This window comes from Temnothorax longispinosus, chromosome 12 (assembly GCF_030848805.1).
Source record: "Temnothorax longispinosus isolate EJ_2023e chromosome 12, Tlon_JGU_v1, whole genome shotgun sequence".
Lineage (NCBI taxonomy): Eukaryota > Metazoa > Arthropoda > Insecta > Hymenoptera > Formicidae > Temnothorax > Temnothorax longispinosus.
This window is the reverse complement of record NC_092369.1, coordinates 8,569,982-8,591,531: the sequence shown is the minus strand read 5'-3', so window position 1 is coordinate 8,591,531 and position 21,550 is coordinate 8,569,982. Positions and strand designations below refer to the sequence as shown.

At 41.8% G+C, this 21,550-nt stretch overlaps 1 protein-coding gene across 4 annotated transcripts in view; it reads left to right on the top strand.

The window, feature by feature from the left end:
* The window catches only part of LOC139823356 (uncharacterized), a 298,137-nt gene that overhangs the window by 227,155 nt on the left and 49,432 nt on the right, over nucleotides 1–21,550 (top strand). For all 4 annotated transcript variants that reach the window (XM_071795806.1, XM_071795808.1, XM_071795807.1 and 1 more), the window contains exon 4: nucleotides 4,372–4,418. In XM_071795806.1, the coding sequence (XP_071651907.1) occupies nucleotides 4,372–4,418 (47 nt within the window). The remainder of the gene's footprint in view (nucleotides 1–4,371; nucleotides 4,419–21,550) is intronic.

Below are 21,550 nucleotides of genomic sequence, written 5' to 3'. Positions count from 1 at the left end.
GAATCGCCGGAACCGTCGTTGTCTCTCGCACGTATGACCCTCGCGTGCAGATGTATTTACACGCGGCGCCGGACGCAGAACGATTCCAAATGTAGCAGGATTTGAATTGTACGCTTAGCCTGATTATTCGAAAGGATGCTTCATTATTTCCTTTGCGAAGCTGTTTGTTATTGATAATATATCGAGTGGACGATCATTAAAAAATTATTTCTATTATTACTGTCGCTGCTATGATTATCGTTAACAATTATGTGGCTTATTTGAAAAATGTTTCACTTAATAAAAGAACATTTTTTTTGTTACGTATAACAATAAATGTATTGTGAACACATTAGACAATAGAATTAATAATTAAAAAAAAACTTGTTTTAAATTTTATATAATTTTGCTGCTATTATTTTATATACTTATTAAAATACTAAAATATACTAATACATATAATTATAATTTATATATAAATTGCAACAGCAAGATTACATAAATTTTGTATTCTAGTAAAATCCCAGGGCCATTGTTTAACGCGGTTATGCTTTCGACTCGAAAATTTATATTTTAATTACATTCATATTTTAGTATCAAAATTAAAACCATATTTGCAATTATTTCACCTCGCCGTATATGTTTGAATCTTGTTTCTGTGTCAAAATTGTGAAACGCTGCATCAGCACTATATGTGACCGTGAAGCGCTGATGATTAGAGATTTCATTAAATTTAAGGCCATTGCACATACCAATGTTTTAGTTGTAATCGTAAGGCCGTAAGAAAATAGACCAATCACAGTCGATTATTCTTCTCGCGCTTGAAGAATAATCGAGTGTGCGTGGTCTATTTTCTAACGGCCTTACGATTAAAACTAAAACTTTGTTACGTGCAATGGCCTTTAGATATTTATTACTTTTCGTGCGTGAAAGAAATCCGATTGTTAAAAGCGTAATCCAATATCGTGACGCTAAATGTGGGTTTCGCGGTAATATGCATTTTATATGAAACGCGAGATTATTTTTGTCAGACAAAAACAGCAGACTTTGTTGAAATTTCAACGAGAATCGCGCTTATGAATAACGACGAGAACTGCTGTTCTCTCGTAAATTCATTCATTATTACAAATGTATCGCGCGTGATTATACTGGAATCACGTTAATGCAGCAAACCGGATACGTGCCGTTTCTATGCCCTTCTCGCCAACTGCGCGCTACGTATTCGACATCAACCGCAAGCATGTCTTCACCCATAAAAAATGCTGAATCTAGTTTGCAATTTAGCTAGTTGCCATGTTTCATGCCACGTAAAATAAACCTTCCCGTATATCTTTTTTTTTTCCAAAAACATGAAATTATACAATATGCGTTTTTGCTATGGATGCAAAAGATACGAGACCATTTTTACTGCCTCACATCAGTTTCAAATAGTTCATGAGGAGAGATATGAGAATCATAAGTCATTACGACAGTAACGATAAAAAGTGTCTTTTTAAGTATAGGTACATTAAAATATCAGAGAGTTTATCTTAATAAATCTTCCTAATTACTTTAGTTACTGATTTTCTGAATATCAGTTCGTGAACTAAGAAGCTTTAAAAAAGAATACGATAATATTTCCAAAAGAAATGTAAGATGCATAAATAAGTTTGATAAGACTCCAGGAACATTTCGGGGGAAAAACGTTATATATAAGTGAATATAAAATCCATCTCCTGGAGAAACTGCGTGCAAGAAGTGAGAAATAACACGAAAAATGCAACGGTCGAGAAATGCTTGCGCTGGCTGCATCGGAAGAATTTACATATCCGAGTGTTCTCGCGAGTCTCGACACCGAACAGGTCCAGAAGCGAGTGGAGCTTCCTGCAGTTTTCAATCGCATACACGAAACATTCACGATATTGGCCGTCTTGCATATTTTATATTAGCTTCCGTTTACTCTCATTTCCGCGGCTTCATCAGGATTCTCCGCGCGGACGGCGGAAACGTTTTACCATCCATTTGTGTCGTTCAACTCGGAAGTACGGGCGTCCTTCCGACGACCACTCTCGCCGTGGTAATCATGACTCTTAACAGCCCTAAATCGATTGCTACTTGGCACATAGCGACGTTCGCCGTTATCTAAGAAAGAAGCAATCGTTCCTTCTAAGTCTGGAATGCTATAAGCTTAACAAGGAAGGAAGCCCAATACAGTTGTATACGTTCGAATCGACGTGACAAATCGGCGGCGATCGATTTTGCTACTCTCGAGTAAATAACTCTCGGGTTTCAATAATGCGTAACTTAATAACTTTTCGAAGATTTAATCGCGTGGAAAGCGAAAAATTCTCTACGTTTTGCTTCTTTCATACAAGTTCATTAAACTGCCAGCAAAAATTTTGTTATCTCTCGTGAAATCGACGTTACGAATAATAGCTAAGCTATATACCTATTGCGAATTCCGAGCGCGGTGCCGATCTTTGAGAGGGATATTCTTCGTTTGTACTGTGTTGTCGGCGGAATCTATTACGAATCCATTGAGGAGAAGAGGCCACTCTAGGCAATCGATTCCGGATGGACCGTAGATGGAGACAGAGGAAGAGAAGGCTGGCCGCGCCGCGCCGCGCCGGCGAGAAGGCCGGGAGTGGCCCGACCGGAATTGCAGCGCGGTTTACCCGCTGAGAGATGTTAGCTTTTCGTCAAAGGATCCTATTAGTATGCGGTTAGTATTACGGCGCGTTGTATCAGGATACATTGAGGCAAGATACGACGCGCTATTACCGATTCTCTGGCACGTGAACTACCGACCTCTCTTCGCCGTTCTCCCTCTCTCCATCCCTCGGGCTATCGTCCTTCCCGCGTCGTCGTACCGTCGTACGCAATGTGTTTGTACCCTTCGCGACACTTCTCGACTTCCTACCGTTGGCGTTGGATCGCTTTGTGCAGGACGTTCGATAGAAACCGGGAACGTTGGATCAGCCAATAAGACGATTAGTGCGCGCTCGACCCTTAACATTGGAAACGCCGGAAATCGCCGCGCGCGCACATTCCGGCGTGATCTACCGTAAGAGATCGACTGCGCTCGGGGAGAGATACTTGGGATACTTCGGCAAATACCGCCATTTACGGCGACACGATGCTTCACGTGTCCCGAGACGTACATTGGAATTTACGCGTACCCTTCCGTACGGTTAAATGGAAAAGGATCACCTGTGTCATCACGTTGGTTATATTTCAATTACTCGTTTGTCAATTACTCATATGCAGTCAGAATTCTAGAAAAAGAATGACAACTCTAAATTTTGTTACATATAATAGAAGCAAAAAATAGTCATGTTTTTCCTATTATTTATTTAGAATAGCCTCTTTTTTCAATTTGCAATTAAATAATCTGGTTGGTTAATCTTGTAAATCAATTAATATCATTAGCTCGCAAAGCCACACATAGGTACTATTTTTCTCTCTTTATTTGTTTTTTCATATTTTTTTTACACGACTTTAAACATGAACAACATTTGCGGAAGCAAGATTTCTTTAATTGGAATTGTTAAAAAAAAGCGATCATAATTATTACTAAATCTACTGTTGCATGATGATTTTGGTATCTCGTTTCATTCATCATAGTCATACATAGAGGCACATAATAAAAAAAAAATACGAAAGATTACTGCATAAAGAGGACAATTTTTCCATTTACCGTTATTATATAATGCAATATTATTTAAGAAATATAAATATCGAATCTTTTCACCCTTGATGTAAATTGAACTTATCAACTTCAACACAATTTGTATTATTAGTCAAAGTAAAAATTACTTTGGATTACAGAATATATATAAGCATTAAACAATTTACGCAAAATATTGTCAAATAATTATCTTAACTTTCTACTTTTTTCCTTTCTATGTTTCGTAGAAGATAGTCATCGTAGGAAAATATGTTTCGCGAATAATTCTCACTACTATTTCACGCATTACGCAAATGACTGCGTTAAACTCGAGAAGCCAAATCGCGCCGCTATAATACGTATTAAATTGAAATAATACGTATTAACTAAATTGAAATTAACCCTGTAAACACTGGTGAATTTATTATCGGCTTGTAATAGCATCGAAATGCGCGCGCTGGTCGATCCATTTCGCGTATCAAAGGAAGTATTAAATCCCGACGACCAATCACTCTATTACGCTTAACATCGATACCCGCGTCACTTCGATGCGACCGGTATATTGACCGTGTTTGTTCGGTAAGCGACGGTAACCACGGCGAAATATCGCTGCGGGTGAAAACGAATGGGAAACGGAGCGGAAAAGCGCATAGACGCCCGGGCGGTTTGCCAAGCGGCGCGGACGCCGCGCCGCGTCGTTCCTTTAATTGTTAGCATATTTTAACCGTAATTTTCCTCTGTTACAGTTGTCTGAGCCCGAGATCTGCGTTCTTCTACGAGTTCCCTCCTAACGGTAAGTCGCGCCTAGACTTCGCAGCTTCATTTGTCTCTGCTTAAGATTTAAGAGGCGCAAAGGAGAAAACTTGAGCCTCTCCGCCTGCGCCTCGTCGGTCGCTTCGTCGCTTTGTCCTTTCATTTGCGAAGCGAAACTGGAAACAGGAAACTGGAACGCGTGTACACGAGTTTACAAGTATTGTACCCGCGAGTGCGGCCGACATATAGCCATCTGGGTACTAATGCGCGGGTTATTAACGTAACGTTGTTTTTTATTCGGCGATAAATTCAGATATCAAGATATCAAGCGACATAGATACATTTTATATCGCCATTAACACACGAATAGGTCGTTTGAACTATAAATAACTCCATTGATCGTGAATTACCCTACTAACCGTAATTAGCCTATGCGCTTTAATTACTGAATAGTAAAGCAAGGTACTGAATAGTAAAGCGTTGCAATTAAGGACGTCTATAATAAACGTACGTATATTTTGTCATTACTCTATTACTGTTATCATTAGGATCGAAAAAATATTATTTTTGGTAGCTTATTTTTTATGTCTCGTGCTATTAAGAATGTACTTTGCATAAAAATGTTATCCTCATGACTGATTTAATCGCAATAGCATTAATAATATTGCGTCTACAGTGTCAGAAAACCAATTATTTCGTTTATTACTTCCATACTTTCAACTTTCCATGACAGTGCAACATAAATTACGCCGGTTAATAGAGGAGCATTTTGAACACGGAGTCCTCAATTACGTTCTTTCGCTTGATTTATTTGACGTATTCGCGGTGTAGAAATCATTTTACGGGAACGCAGTAATTCCGTAATGGATTGAGAAAACTATACACCAAGGTACGCGAGGCTTACGAAAGGAGCCAGGCTACATCAGATTTGAATGCGGGAGCTTATTTAATGCATCGATTGCATGCTTTGCACGATTCCCGCGGCGAATGCATGCATACGATTCCCGCGGTACGATTTCTAAAGGGCCAAGGCACATCGTCTCTACCCACATCGCATTCGTGCACGTCTCTACCAATGAAACATATCTAAATGGTCTAACAATGGAGCAATCGCGAACTGACATTGCTTGCCTTCCTCGCTGTTGCGATACGCAGCGAATGCTGCGTCGTTATATAGAAATATCTCGCGCCACGCGTCTTGGCAATTGATAGTCGATCGCCACTATTTTTTTTTTTTCCAAGCTGGTATCGTCACAGTACTTATACTGTGATATCGTGTTGTACGCATCGGATAACGCCGTTGTTCTGCACCTCGTTTATTATGTAAAACGCGGATAATATCGATCGAGGAACATATACCTGTAATCCCATATTCAAACCGGGAGAAGTCCGTCGATGGCTTAACTTGCGGTTGCCCATAGCTTCTTAAGCTTCTTAACATCGTCAAGAATGATAATGTTATTATTCGTGAATCTACTTATAGCAACGAAAACTTAAGAGATTATTTCCATGCAATTTTGATTTACACAAAGTAATAGGATTTTATTGAACTTGAACGTAATTTGAATTTGATGCGTAAAGACGAAGATAATACACAGAATCTTTAGTTCTCGTGATATTATATAATATTTACTCTATCGCTTTCAGCTGAAGAACTTAGGAGAAATAAGTCTTGAAACATTTGTCTTGAAGTTACTTGTTGAGTTATATTCGCAATCACAATTCGATTGAGAAGATGAACTTTGTTTTAAGACACTGTCCGAGTTTTATTTCTTTCAGTTCAACAATTGATGATTTTAAAGAAATTATATGTGTATGTTAATATTGTTTAAATCTTGTAACATTTTTTAGAGATGAGAAGAGAGTTTGAGAAAAGAATGATTGAAAGTAAAAAAAACTTGATTTGAAGTCTAAGAATGTTTTTAAAGAAAAAAAAACAGAATATTTGGCGTAGTTATTTCATAAAATACGTTAAAAAATATTTCGTGTCGATAAGGCTGGCTTATGTTCGGCCTTGATATTTATTTTGATACGCAAAGCCGCGCCGTGTGTGTCGCGCGACGGGATTCGAGTCGACGAGCGCGTACTGTTTCGCATTTACCCATCGAAACGCAATCGTGTCGAAAGCCAGAAGAGGCCTCATGCGATTATTTCGAACAATTAGCTACTGCCAACGCGCGTGATCGATTAACTCCCACGATTAACGATTGTAAATGTATTGACTGTTTATTAGACCAAGTATTTCGCGCGATTATAAATTATACACGATAAAATATACTATTTTATCGTGTTATTTACGGGCAATAATAATTTCTTTGAGACTTGTTGTTAGATTTCATTGTACCTCGCATCGCGTTTTTGTTAATTTAAATGTAATTTGTTCAGTACTTTTGGATTAGCGTGGAGCAATACGCGAATCATCGGATTAAGTAATTAATGTAATGGAAACCCGTAGAGATATTGGTTATTTGTTAATAATACATAGATTTTTACATTTAAAATATACTGCGCTTGCAATTCTATTCTAAATTTCACGGGAGAGAAATCGCGCGCGTATTACTGTTCACATTTAGTTGAGTACAATCTCAATTAATCTTTAATTAAAATGTGACCATTGAACTGTCTGTATCTTTGAAACTTTATTCTGAGTATCTCATCTGATATGCTTTTCGATACGAAATTCGCGTAATTTAGATATCGATTATAAATACAAGCCTTATTCACTAAGGCAATATAATATTTTCGCATCTACTTGTACGCGATTGCATTATAAAGATGACAATAAGGCATTTTTGAATGAATATTTACTGCCATCTGATATCATTCATATATCGTATCGCATGTAAGAAATATTCGACGTTACGATTGTATTTTCCTCCGGGCGCGACGGCGCGGCGCACGGGTCCACCACGATTTTCACCGGTGAGATACACGCTCGAGAAGGTACTTATATTACTAGAGCGCATGCAATCGGCCTCGCGCCTGGGAGAGAAGAAATAAAACCAAGACGAGGAATGCGCGCCGTGGCGCGGCGGAATTTTTCGTGATATCGAAAAACACTTTAGATCCCGTATTGGAAAGGCGGCTGAGAGAAAACCGTAGGACCGACGGGGGACCTAGCGTTGATATTTCATTTCTATTGACTTCTACCGCCACTCTCGTGCGTTATATTTTTTCCAACTATGAATACATAATTGAGATGGAGTTTTTTCTCTCTCTCTCTCTCTTTTCCTCTCCTCCCTCCCTCTCTTCCCTCCTTTCCTATCTCCCTTTTTCCTTGCTTCTTGATGATATTCTTATCTTAAACACTAACGTGTTTTCTACTTTTGTCTCCTTTCCATTAAAAAGTTCAAGTTCTTGATTATTTATTTAGTTGAACATGATTAGTATATTTGCTAAACAGATCTCGCTTTAATTGAATGTTTTATATTTTGCTTCTACAAATTTTAATCTTAATTTTTTCTGCAGGGGAGAGTGTGAGCTCGATTTTACAAAAGCATTATTTTGATCATATTTTTCATATTTATTCGATCAGCATATATGTTGCCAATTCAATTTAATTGATTTATTGGAAACATATATTTTCCATTTAATTTTCTGAAACAAAAGATGTATTGTCCTCGTGTGCACTCCTTAAATATATATATTTGTAAAAAAATATTTACTATTGTTGCCACTATGAAATGTTCTAAGCCATAAAAATGCTTTGCATTCATACGGAATCAAATATGGAGGGAGGAATCTACATCGTAGCGGAATAAATGCTACTGTGAATGATTCCCGTAACTCTTGCTTAAATTTCAAAATTCCTCGAGTCGACGTGCCCGACGTTCAATGGCGAAGTCGTTGACACCCCTCGACTCGTCTTCCGGCGTTCCTGACCAGCGACGAGCTGATTCTCAGGCGCCCTCGTGAAATTCTCGATCCTGCCCCTCACGGTACCGCACGGCACGGCACGGCACGGCACGGTAGAGATACTCCGTTGAATCGTAGGGACTAATCAGTTTAGGGCGGAAACGCGCGAAGCGGCGCGCGCTTAACAGTAATTCCGTGTAAGAGACGTCGATGCCAGGATTGCTTGCCAGCACTTAGCAGTTGTCGCGTAGTACACAACGGCGGGGAGACCAACCGAACCGGAGCCGAGAGAGCCAGAACCGAGCCTGAATCTCGGTGGGGGTTGCCGGGATACGCAAATACCCTCGCGCGAGTTGTGCTTGCTTGGCGAAACGCGCGGACTGTGAGAGAGCAAGCCTGTTTGTCTGGACTGGAATCCAAGTAAGAGGTGGGCGGCTAAGCAGAGGCGCGGCGATGAGAGACAGAGACAGAGAAAGAGAGAGGGAGAGAGAAGTTGGGGAAGTGCGCTTATCCTTGCATAGCGTGTATATTCTACCCTCCTCGGATAGTAATGCGCACGCTATACTAGTGCCGGTATCCGCACCGGGATGAGTGGTAATGAATGTATCGTACGTTTGCGCGTCGTACATCAAATTCGAGATATCACGTGCGTGTCTTCGCTTTCCGAATAGGAACAGCCGACTAACAGTTTATAACTCTTATTATAAATATCTGTATAATTGAAGATAAATGATTTATATAAAAAAAAGGTTAATTGCTGATATTGTTTTTCGAAATTTTGTTAAAAGTTGTCACATCTTAGGAAGATTTTTTCCGTCAATAATCGTTCAAATAATTGATAGTTGCTTCATGATAATGGAGTTTATTGTGATTTTAACGTAATTATACTTTTTTGCGCGCTAAGAAAGGAAAAATAAATCACTGCGCATTGCCATACACATCGATCTCGAACAATGTTTGCGGGATTATTGTAGCAAAAACATTGAACGTTCTTTGGTGTCGAAACTCATCGCTCATACGGAATGGAAACCAGCTAGAATGACGCGTTTATCCTTCATGCAAGTGCATTTCGCCAACGTCACGTTCCGCTTACTGTGACGGTCGTGCCGGAGCCGACGATAGTGTATATCGTCCTCCTCGCGTCTTGAAGCCGCTATGAAATTCCGTATGCGACATGCAAGCACCTGTTCAAATAAAAAATACCAATGCGCGTATCTTCGTGAAACACAATTTTTTTTCGTAAATATGTAACTGGTACTAGAATTTTATCTCAAAATGGTTATCTTAAAATCTCCCGAAGCGGCACTAAATGACGTGGGAAATTTGCAACTAATATCAACAAAAATTTTATGTTATCCCACGTTGTATATTGGCACTGTTATATATAAAAAAATTAATTTTTATTTAAAAAAAAGTTATAAAGACACGTAATGCATTGTACAGTGCGTAAATTGATAGTCGTTTGCAAATTCAATTGCTGGAATGCTTACTCGGTGGATTGATTCCTTGGCCATTGATTGCTAAATACGCATCTGCGGGAAAGCAGATCTGGTCCGTCTGGATCGGAATCCCGATAGGGAAAGCCGCATTTGTGTACCTCGCCGCACATTGAATTGCACCAACATACCGAGCTTTCATCTAAAATCCAAACGGCGGCGATTCCGTTTGTATTCCGTGACACGCGGTTAGATTTGTCGCGTCGTATATAAAGTTTCATACATACGTACGGTGACGCACAGAGAATCAAGAATCAGTAACTTTTGAACGTAAATGAAGGGAAAGATATAATAGAAAAGATACGATTTGAATGAAAGATATGAAAAGGAAACCAATCTAGTTTCAAAGAACTTTTCTACGTTTTTCCGTACAACAATGCAACGAAATGACGGTTCAGACAAACTGGTAGGTATCAGATCTGTTGTGGAGTTTAACAAAATTTAGCTTTTTTTCACGTCAATCTCTTGAAAGTGACTCGAACAGAAATATATTTTTCTCGTTAATGCGATCAGACTCCTTTTCAATTATTTTCCCCTCCTCTTTTGTCGTTTGCTATGTGAAAGATGTGTGATCGACCCTCAGGCGTCTGGATAACAACGCGGCGAATTGCAACTCCATTGGCCGTTTTTTGCAGTCTAACTAAAGGGTTCGATCGAAAATACATTCGGTAAGAGGAAAGGGGAAAAAAGGAGGTAACGGAACGCGTTTTCTCGAACGACAAATCCAACGGCAAGGCTTTTTAACGCGATTGCTCTCTGACGGCGCGCGTCCCGGCTGTGTTTCCGTACGAGCAATTGAATCACTGCCGGCAATCAACAGGAACTTTCGCGCAAAGAGGAAAAAGCGAGTCGCATGGGCGCTCTGCAATGATTGCCGTAACGCGATTTGTCCGTCGCGATTCGCGGCCCAGTTATTGTGCTTTTAGCGACATTGCTTTGGCCGATTGGCTTTTCATCTCGGACGATATAGCGCGGGAAGGGTGGGAGGGTATAATAATCTGAAAATGTAGCGGAAAATAAATATTATTTTTGAGTCCCGTTTCGTTCTCATAGAATAAAGTAATTATAATGCTTATTACTGACTCGACAAAAGTGACCAGAAAAATCTTATATCACAGTTTTATTACTCCATAATGTCAACGCTTCGATTGGCGATACTTTATGGCCATTACGCAGCGTCGCGAAAGAAGCTATTCTTAGAGGTGCTTTCACGGCGGAGAGGAATTAAGCTCGATATATTAAAGCCGAGTCGAGTCTCTTAGCGCGATGTAGGTGATAAAGCGGCATAAGCTTAACTTTCTTAGTGGTACATCAATTGAATGATGAAGGTAATAAAAAGATACGAGTATATGCTTTCAACGCCATCATACTGCTTTACGACTTATAGCGCTCCACCTTTGCGCAAAGCTCGTAAAACAAAGCACCGCAAATAAGGAAACTTGGGTAAATAGAGCAGTTCGCGCGCGATTCTTCAGCACATCTCATCCTTCTGTATTTCGCGAACGTATGGTTTATCTCCAGAGTTATCGTATTGAGAGATTTTTTTTGAAATTTGGAAGAATCTGGGAAAAATTTTGCGCGAAAGTAACGGGGAAAACGTTGATGGAATTTGATGAAACGTTGGAAAATTTTGAGGCGTGAATGATTGATAAGCGAAAAATTTCAAAAATATAAAAGTATTGAAATTTATTTGTTTTGCTATTATTGTTATCAAAGTTGCATGATAAACATGTGTATTTTAACATCGCTGAGATCTTTTTGTGGATATAATTCTAATGAATTTTTATGAAATTTATTAATTTGGAAAGTTTATTGAAAGTGAGACTTCTACTTATTTAAATAGCGATAAAATATAACTGAGATATTAATCTTTACAGCAACGTTGTCGGAAATACCGATGTCGGTACCGCTTATTGTATAGTAAACGCGAAGATTCTCGTTATATCGATATTTATTCGTCGGAATATATGTCTGGCTATCCGATCAATCGCGCAATGACCAAGCGATTTGCGTACCTGCGGTGCTTCACGGAGCTGGAAATATTTTATTCAAGCTCGCGCAACTTTCCCCGTGTCCTTCGCGAAGTCACGGAGCGACCGACGTGCTGGCGAAGGGATGCGCTCGTTAACGAAACGGACGGTGACGTGGACGTGATGGGAGGACGGTATAACGTAGTAGCGCGCGGACGGAAATTAATAACTTCGATACGTTCGTAATAGCCGCGTTTCCTCTAACAGCTACTCGAGGCCGTTGCTTTTCACGACGCCGTGTCGCAACGGAACTCCGTCCTTCCCTCCGCGGACGTTTGCCATTGAAACATCTCCATTTCAAATGCCGCCAGGGGGAAATATAACATCGTAAATCATCGCCCCGAACGCTTGCGGAACGAGCGCGCGCGCACGCCAGTAGGGAATGCGTTAATCTAAGAAAGATTGACGTCCTGCTTTCCTACAAGCAGGATATAAAGCACGACGCCTCGTTTCGCGTCGCGTTCGCGATCATTTCTCCGTTGTGCGCTTCGCGCACGTTAATCTTTTCCGCGGTTCCGCGATTAACGATAGGATACTGTCTTCCGTAAATGATTGATAATGATAATGATAACACATCTCTTTCCCGTGCCGCGTTTTATCTTAAAGGTAAAAATAAATCAAAGGACCACCATCGCAGAAGAATAGACTCCGACGTAGGTATTAAAAAAACACATTGATAGATATTAAAATGCATCGACGTCTCACGGGACGAGAATGTTCGTCACAATCGGGCTGTTATTTCTTATCGCAAGTGTTTACCCTGCGTGGCTACAATTTGCGGCTAATTGACACCGGTTGCAATGCCGATAACTGCTTTGCCGTTGAACATTGACCGCCGCGGCCGTCCGGCGTACAGGCAACGGAATGCAATCGAATTATCGTGAGCTCATCACTGGGCATTTCTCTCTCACTCCCTCTCAGCCGGCGCATCCTGTCCCTTGTCTCTCGCCTACACGCAGTCGTTCTCTCCCATTAAACAATACCTTTATGCAAATCATTCCTGGCTTAATTGCGACTGCTTTGCATGCGTGGGTTATCCGCGTGACAATCACGGTATCGCGATCGCCAATAGTATCGTTCGCGGGCCGCGGGGACCTACCCACGTCGTTTCCCGTATGCGCTACCGTACGTGGAATACAATGGCGTTTTATACGAGGCACGAAGAATCCCCGACGATTGCATCCGCGGCGGCGTTGCTACAAAACATTCTCATTATCCCCTTATCCGCATTCCTGGCTTCCTCAGAAACGCGCTCCGCCGGTATTATTATTGTCATTATGCGTCTTCAGAAATTAGGCACGCGTATTGTTCGGCGCGCAACGATTTAATTTTTGCGTGAGAAGAGGGGTCCGGGCAGGTGGAACTTATTCTTTGCGGCATTTACCGGAACGCGTAGCAATTTAGAATGAAAAAGAGTAATAACTTCCTCCGTAAAGCGTATACAATTAAGATACGCGATCGAGGATCGTAATCTCTCTGACAGAGTCACGCATCGACAATACTTGTATGGGAAGCGCTCAGAAATAATGGGATTCCGTAACAGAATTGGCTAGATAAGAATAAGGTGATACATGATAATGCGAGTGATTGAATGATTATTATTCGCTATTGTAGATTAGCTTTTGCTGTAATGAGGTACTAAATTGTCAGACATAATGCTTTATCTTATTAAATGTTCCATCAAATCCTGCCTTATCTTTTAATAATTATAAAACACGAACGACTTAGTACTTACGATATTTCCTCGAGATTCCCAAGGCATCATCGTATTCTGTGAACGTTCCTTGTTGAAATAAAAAGCGTTTCGCTCCCAATTAAAACAGTAGACAGACATGAATTGCAGAAAAGAACGCAGCAATGAAAAGTAATCGTTTTGGCGACGTGAACTCGCGTATACGTATCGCTGTAACCCCTTTGCAAAGAGCACAAGTGTACCTCGAACCTCACGTCACCCCGTTGGCGGACACGTCGCGTCGCGTCGCCGCAAAAAAAAAGAACGGGCAAGGTCTGATACTTTTGTGTACATACATACGCACCACCTTCGCCGACGCGAATGGTAGTCATGACAACGACACAAACAGAGAACAGAGCTCCGACCGGGCGGCGCGAAGCGACGCGGTAAAAGCGTGACGAAATAGGGAAGAATAGACAATGACGACGCAACCGCACCCGGACGGGGGAAAGGGAGTAGTCTCTCGACGTGATTCTCGACGTGACGCCGCGAGAACCGCAAGCCCGTGCACGTGACACCACTTGCCCGCATGCCTTGGAGCACATCCAGTTTTCGCACCCTCCGCCCTCCGCCCACCGCTCTCTCCGTTTTCCCATCTGTTTTCGTGTCTCATCCGGATTCCGCTCGTCCATAAAGGGCTCGAAGTGTTCGTCGAACTCCTGATATACATACTCCTTGGACGCTCTGCGTCGCGTACCTCACTCTTGCACGTTTTGCTGTCACTTCCGGGCCGGTATAAATACATTGCAAAGAGATGAATTAATATGTAGCGATAGTTGTTTGGTTAATTCAAGAGTGATAATGTAGGCAAAAATTGAATGAAACTCTCTTTTAACTGCTTATTCGTATATTTGCACACAATCTTTATTACGCCGAAGAATACTTCACATTTTGTGGTATATCAAAAAATAAAATCCTAGAAGAGAAACTTATAGAATGGAATACTAGGTTCTAATAAGTGATTTATAGCCATCTTATCTTGCTCGCGTATAAAAATTTCTGACTGAGATAAAAGCTTTAAAAAAAAGTCTACAACATGTTGATGCATTATATCTGAAATGATGCACCCCAATGATCTGCAAAAATAAAAAATCTGGAAATTATTACTCACGATTTGCAAATAAATTTGTAAGTTATTCTTAAAAAAAATTACGTAATTATTATTACGTATATCAATTAAATAGTTGAAGTTAATTAGTTGGTTGAAATTAAAAGCTGCAGGAATTCTAGTTTTTTAAATTGTTTTTTCAGGTAATTTGTCTTGTAATAATATTTAGGAACTGCACTCTCGTACGTTTATGTAACCGTGTGAATAAATCTCGATAGAACATTTAACCCTCCCGTCAGCGTGAGGCGGTTCACGTTGGGACACCGTTCGCTCGCATGCCTTGGAGCGCATCCAGCTTTCGTAACCTTCGTTACCTCTCTCCACTTCGTATCTATACCAATCGTATTTCATTGGGGGTACTCTCACTGGATAATTTCACTTAGCATTGATTCCTCCAGCATCGGTTAACACTAATCTCACAATTAATTTCCTTGCTTTTACTTGCTAAATCTACGTTATAACTCTCATAAAAAAAGACATCCAGCGAATCATAAATTCGGCGTTAATCGATGCAGCGCACGTGATGGGAAAGAAAAATACTCTCGACTTTTTCTCGTTGAAATATAACATTGACTCAACGTGTGTTATTCGTCGAATCGTTAAAAGAAATAATAGGATACAAACCTTTTAGATATACAGTTGTTAATTGGACATCCATGCAATTACTGCTTATTCCCGACACATCAAGCTTTATACGCTCACATAATTGCTCGTTAGAACACAGTGAATCTGCTTTTAGCGTGGGACGCGTGTTATTTTATTATTGCATACATCGGACGGTGCAATATTGCCAGCGGAGAATTTTAGATTTAAATCGGGCTCCGTTCAGCTTAACGATATTGATCAAATATTTTTACTGATTACAACCGTATAATTAATTATTCACTTCTCGGAGGCCGGCCACGTTCCGACACGAACAATATCGTTCGAGTGAAAAATGGATCGCCCGATAATATCGGCATACTCTCGTCATTTATCTCGGCCCTGGTCCATTTATTTGACGCCGTAAAAAAAAATAGCGAACTTTAAACCGATATTGACCCAACTTTGCCGCCGCGGGGGCCGTGGAGAGGCTGCGTCGCGAAAAGGACACGCCATAAACCGCGAAGATTACTCCTTCAATATTCATGTACTTCCGTCATTACCATAGAACTACCTCTAAAACCGGTCGCCCGACTCCCCCGGGAAGGGGGTAGGCTTCAAATAATTTATTTCGGCATCGCTACCCGCGCAGATAAATCGCCCGCCGACGACAGGTATAAAGCTGCTGATACCCGTTGTCAAATAGTGGGATCCAGATCCTTGTATAAAAATCAATAAAATTTAAACTTTTTTCTCTGCTCTCTAAATTCCTCATTGTCAAATGAGTGCCACAAGACAATTGTATAAATCGAAAATGTTTATCAATTTTCAGTGTCGCATATTTTACAATCTAATAGGCGTAGAAAATACTTTTGTTGCTTTTTTCTTTTTATTCTGTTTTTTAAAGAGATATTTTTAGAATTGTTAGTATTAATACCCAAAACGTGACTATTTATTCCTGGCTATTTCTGATGTCCAAGTAATTCCGTTCAGCGATAATCGACCAATTGCTTCTTTGGGCTATCGTAGATCTCGTTCCGTGCACCGAAAGATCTCGCGCTGAATCGCATTTATCGAATAACCGACGCGGTGAAAACAGGAAGAACAGCCGCGGGCTTAGATAGAGAAGCGCTCCGAAGTAAATTGTTGAGGAGGAAGAAGAGAAAGGAGAAGAGGAATGCCATTACTCCGCCCGCGAAGCCGAACCTCAGCGCCTACCTGGGGCAGGCAGGAAGGAGGGAGAGGCGTTGGATGGGACAGGTGCAGGAGGGAGAGGGGGAGAAGAAAGTGGATTTTAATACCGCTTATTTTATTCATGCTTATAACCCGGCTTTCGCCCGCTAAGGATTTTCATAATAACGGACTTGTCCTCCCTCTGCGAGGGTCCGCAGGCGTTATAGGCGAGAAAGGTAGTCGATGTCGAGCTGACGAAAATTCTCCCTGAAAGCAGAATTACGCCTGTGGCTCTCGCAAATGCAATATTTCCGCATATTTTCTTTTCTAAGATGCGGAGAAGGGATTTGATAATGTGAGAAACGTAATGCGCGCGATGTTACGAATCGAATTTAAAAGAAATACATGAAAAAGTTCGACAATTATCTGGAAAATAATAGGAAAAAATGTTACAATACAAGTTTATGTTTGAAGGAAATGTTACAAACGGCAAGGAACTTAGCGAGTATCGCGATGATTACAAATTCTCCATCGAAATGTTAAACGTTATCGTTATCTGGCGAACTTTACGTCATCATCAAGATCACCGCGGAAGGACCATTTACGAGGTGTCTGGCAGCATCACGTACATCTTATAGAATCCCGCTACTCCAAAGTAGTTCGTGTTTGCGAGGTTTTACGACCGTCCCCCCCGAGGGCCCCCTCGAGGAACATTGTCTTTCCACTATGTAAGTATGCTCTAGCCGGATTGCCAGCTCCCGTCCCCGTCTGAAAATCAAATTTGGCACGCTGGTGGCACTTCTTCCTCGACATTTCACTTCCGGGGTACCGACAAACGTTTCCCCAAGTTGCATCTTCGCGACTTTATTATGCGCGTCACACGCGAGGCACTCGGCGGCAGCCACTTTCTGGCCGCGAACTTCCGATTTTTCTGGCCATAACTCGGGCGTGTAAACCTGAGCTTGCAGAATACGTAAGACGCTTCTTGACCCCGACATCTCCTTTTTACGCGGTCGTGCCAGAGGGAAGAATGTTAACTTCTCCCCTTCTCTCCGTGAAAAGTTTTTCCATCCCCGCCCCCTCTGTTGTCCTTCTATCCTTCGCTCTCCTCTTCATTCACTCGCGTCGACTTCTTCTTCTTCTTCTTCAGGTTGCTCTAAAACAATTCAACGAAGGAGCCAACGAGAAAGTTTTGCCCGGACGCGCATACCAGACAGCGAGAGCGAGAAAGGGGCAAGGAGCGAGAGAGAATATGAGGAAAGATGGGGTAGAAAATCGCAGACTTTAATAACGCATTTCCGCCGGCACGTGAAATTCTTCTCGCGTTGAGGTACAATGCGGAAAATCGAGAACATCCCGCCGCGGAAAAGGGCGCACGAAACTCTCCTCGTAATTTACGGGGGAACGTGCCGGGAGTCGAAAACCGGGCAAATATCATTGCCCGCTTCTTTTTCCCCAGTGGTCCAGTTATAATCAAGGGGTACCCTCACAAGGAACCAATTGAATTTGTCGGCAACCTTCCGCACTATTCCCACTACCCCTCGCAAAGAACTAATTATTAGACCGCGGAGTTTCAGTTACACGTGCGGCGCTCTATCTGAACTTTTATTATCGAGCAACGAAAAGCTAATTGAAATGGGCCAAAAACAACCGGGCACTTCCTGTTTATTATGTGTTTTATTCCCCGCGCAATAAAATTACGATGGTTTTCGAACTTCTCGTAAGTTCTTTAAATCTAGAAAAGATAGAGATACCTATTCGAACGTACTCCGGCATTCGAATATTTATGTAGTAATATCTTAATGCTGATTCAAAATGTATATATCATCAACGTAATAAGTCGTCACCAACTGTGATATATCCATTTCGCGTGCATTGAAATAATATTAATACATCAATAAAAATTTTTAAGAGATATTTATCTTGTCTTGCGTGCTCTTTTCTTGGTAAGCTCGTATAATCGCATCGAAGCATGTTATTAAAACGAACAAAGAGATAAATTATATTTAAAAAAAGAAAAGGAGAACAAATAAATTATCCCCGTTGACGTTTAAATCCACGCTTGAGGGAAAATTCGCTACCGGCGCGCGAAGCCAAGACGAAACGCGTTCTAAGGCAGAATCTCGGGGATTGGATAATTTTTCGTGTCCACCTTCGCGCAAGCTCGAGGGGTACGTACTTACAATTTAGAGTACGTGTCGGGAGGACAGAGATGGAGGATCGGCGGCCTCTATAAAACGGAAGAGGAATAAGAGAGGCGAGATCCAGAGCCAGGCGTAGAGAGTGTCGCGCGCGGATGCAGCCAGCTGTAACGTAACCGACTCTGGCGCCGTATTTGTCTTTCGGTGCAGCTATTCTCCCTGTGTCTCACTTTACTCTCACTTCTGCATTTACCGCTTCTTTTGTTTCTCTCTATCTCTCAACATCGCCGCCGGAACGGCGCGGCGACGTATGGAGACGTTTATGTCCTTGCACGAAGGAAAGCAATTTCTGGAATGTTATCACTAATCGTTAATGTTAATCATTAATCATTGCTGGAGAAACTTCAATATATGATAACAGAAAGAATTGCGAGATTATTTAATGCACAGTCTTTTAGCTGAGAATATTAAATATTTTTTTTATAACTATTCTTGGCTTTTCATATATCAATAAGATGTGCTAAGTTGAAGTTAATCAACGCTCGCGAATATTAAATTTGTTTGTTCTAAGTTATATTAATTTTAAATAAGAAATTTATTTATTAATAAGGCATTTTTGCTGAAAAATTTGTTGAAAAATTAACTAAATTAATCGCTTAATAATTGCTAAGCACCAAATTTTATTCTATTTGGTGCTTATAAATATAATTTTTGTGGAACGACAAAAAAGACAATCTAATTACAAAACGTGCTGCAGTAATTGAAAGTATTATTTAAAATTGACGGCAACATTTGCAATCAAAATTTTGTGGAGCAGTGGAAACTTGGTATTTTCTTCCTTTTCTGGGATCTCCTTCCCGTTTCCTTCTCGTCTCAATTTCCCGCACAGCCCGCGTCAGCTGTTACCCTCGTCGAACTTGCTTCACGGTGGGAATGCTCGCATCTCGACGTCGGCAAGATGGATGCGCGCAAACATATCGATCGACATTGATCGCTTAAGCAGGAAACGTCGCGAACGATTATTACGACATTCCGCGAAATTTCATGAGAACGCAAGCGAGAGTAGAAGGCGTCACTTTCTCATTGGCGTTTAATTCAAGAGCGCGGGAATTTTATCACGAGATAAAGTATTATATTAGGCACTTTTTATCACGTGTTCCTCTCTTTCATGCGCTAAGTGCCTACCGCTCGAACGCTTCGTTTCGACTCGGAGCGGGCGTCGACGACAACGACAACGACGACGACGATGAAGAGGGTGGAACTCGGCTCGGCCGTTTTATCGCGGCTCGCCGCTGAGCAAGCAGGGACTCCATCTCTCACGCAACTTCAGGATTTGATGCATGTGCCGCCGGAACATTTGTTCGATCCCCTCTCGAGTTCCCCCGCGCCTCTCACGCTCGTTCCCTCTTCTCGGCTGTCGGGCTCTTGGGCCGCCTATACCCTCCGGGAAGCGGCGGGTCTTCTCTCTCTCCTCTCGGTGTCTTTCTCTTCCTCGAATTTCTTCCTCCACCGCGTTTTCCGCCCTGTTCACCCGCGCGTAACCCGCGCCACGGCCTTCGCCGCGCCGCGCCAGTGAGGGTATTGGACCTTCGCCGTCTCCACGGTGTAGGCAGGTTTATTTTTATTCCATACGATTCATTCGATTGAACATGACTTGTGGTTACAACCCGGGCGATATATTTCCGATATTACGGGACGACATTCCAACTCCCGTTGGTCCCGCGAGTCTCTTGTATTCTTTGCCCATATCGCTCGCGCGCTGCCGCCACCCGCCGACCGCTGGTAAAATACGTACGATCCTCTCTAGAATAATAGTGGCTTCCGGGGGATTCATGGATGTATACCCCGCCCGCTTTCTCGCGGCGCGGGTGAGGGAAATGGGCGCACCACGGTCGTTGCAGCTGGTTCGATTTCGGAAATTAGCCCCCGGTATTTCCTGCAGCTCTTGGAAATCCTTTGTCAAGTAAGGATCGTTCGGATGCTCTCTTTGCCGCGTGGTGGTAATCCGTTAACCCGCGTACAGAGATGCACTCGAGTGCAGCAGGAGATCCTTGTAACTCGTCTTAATTGCGGCCCCGAATAATTGCGGTCGGAGCGAATCAATTTTCGTGATAGCAATAGGCGATTGGTTTCCCAATCCGTTAAAAGTAACGCTATCTATATAAAAATTATTTGGATATTATTACTCATTATCAGTTATCTATCTCGTAGCCTGATTATGTTTAATATTAATAGCAAATGTTACCAAAATATATTACCATATGAATCTATTGCAATCAAGTGTCAGTCTTAACATCGTGGAAGCGTAATAATGCAATAAATACAGTACGCAACCACTCGATTATTTCGCTATTCCATTGATCTTACGCCGATAAGAGCTTATCATCGACTTATTGGCTTAAACACGATGCGATCAATTCGTCCAGTACGTGCTTCGCAAAGATACTGATGAACACTATTAGTATTAGTCCAATCTACATTTTACAGCCGATTATTCGATTGAAGACACTTTCAAGTTAGACAAAACTATCTAGATGTTCATTGATAATCTCGTTATATCACGGCGCAGATGAGTAGTAGTTTCCGTTCCGTAGCCGGCATAGCGCGCCGCGGCGACGCGAATGCCATTATTGCGGAAACAGCGGACGCGCTCGCTGCAAAATGCGGGCCGTAATAATTGCGCGGCAACGTTAATTCGTTTCCCTCCTCGCGCGAATAATTTTCTACGTAAATACGTGCATGCATAATGGCGCGCCTCTCCTACCCCCACCGCAGCCTCCTAATTAACACGTTACGCTGTCCTAACGCGTCGCTTCGCGCTCGAAATCGATACAGCGCGGCATTAATTATTGCTTTACGATAGTCCTTGATTAAATCACGATATCGCTGGTTATGTCGACTCGGATGTCGTAACCAATAGTAACCATCCGGTAAACACTTTGTCGCCTGGTCGGGGAAAATTTAGTTCGCCGCCCGCGCATTAACTCCATTTTGCAATACTATCGCTATCGGAATATTGTACGGTTAACGATACTGTTGTAATTATGCGCGTGCC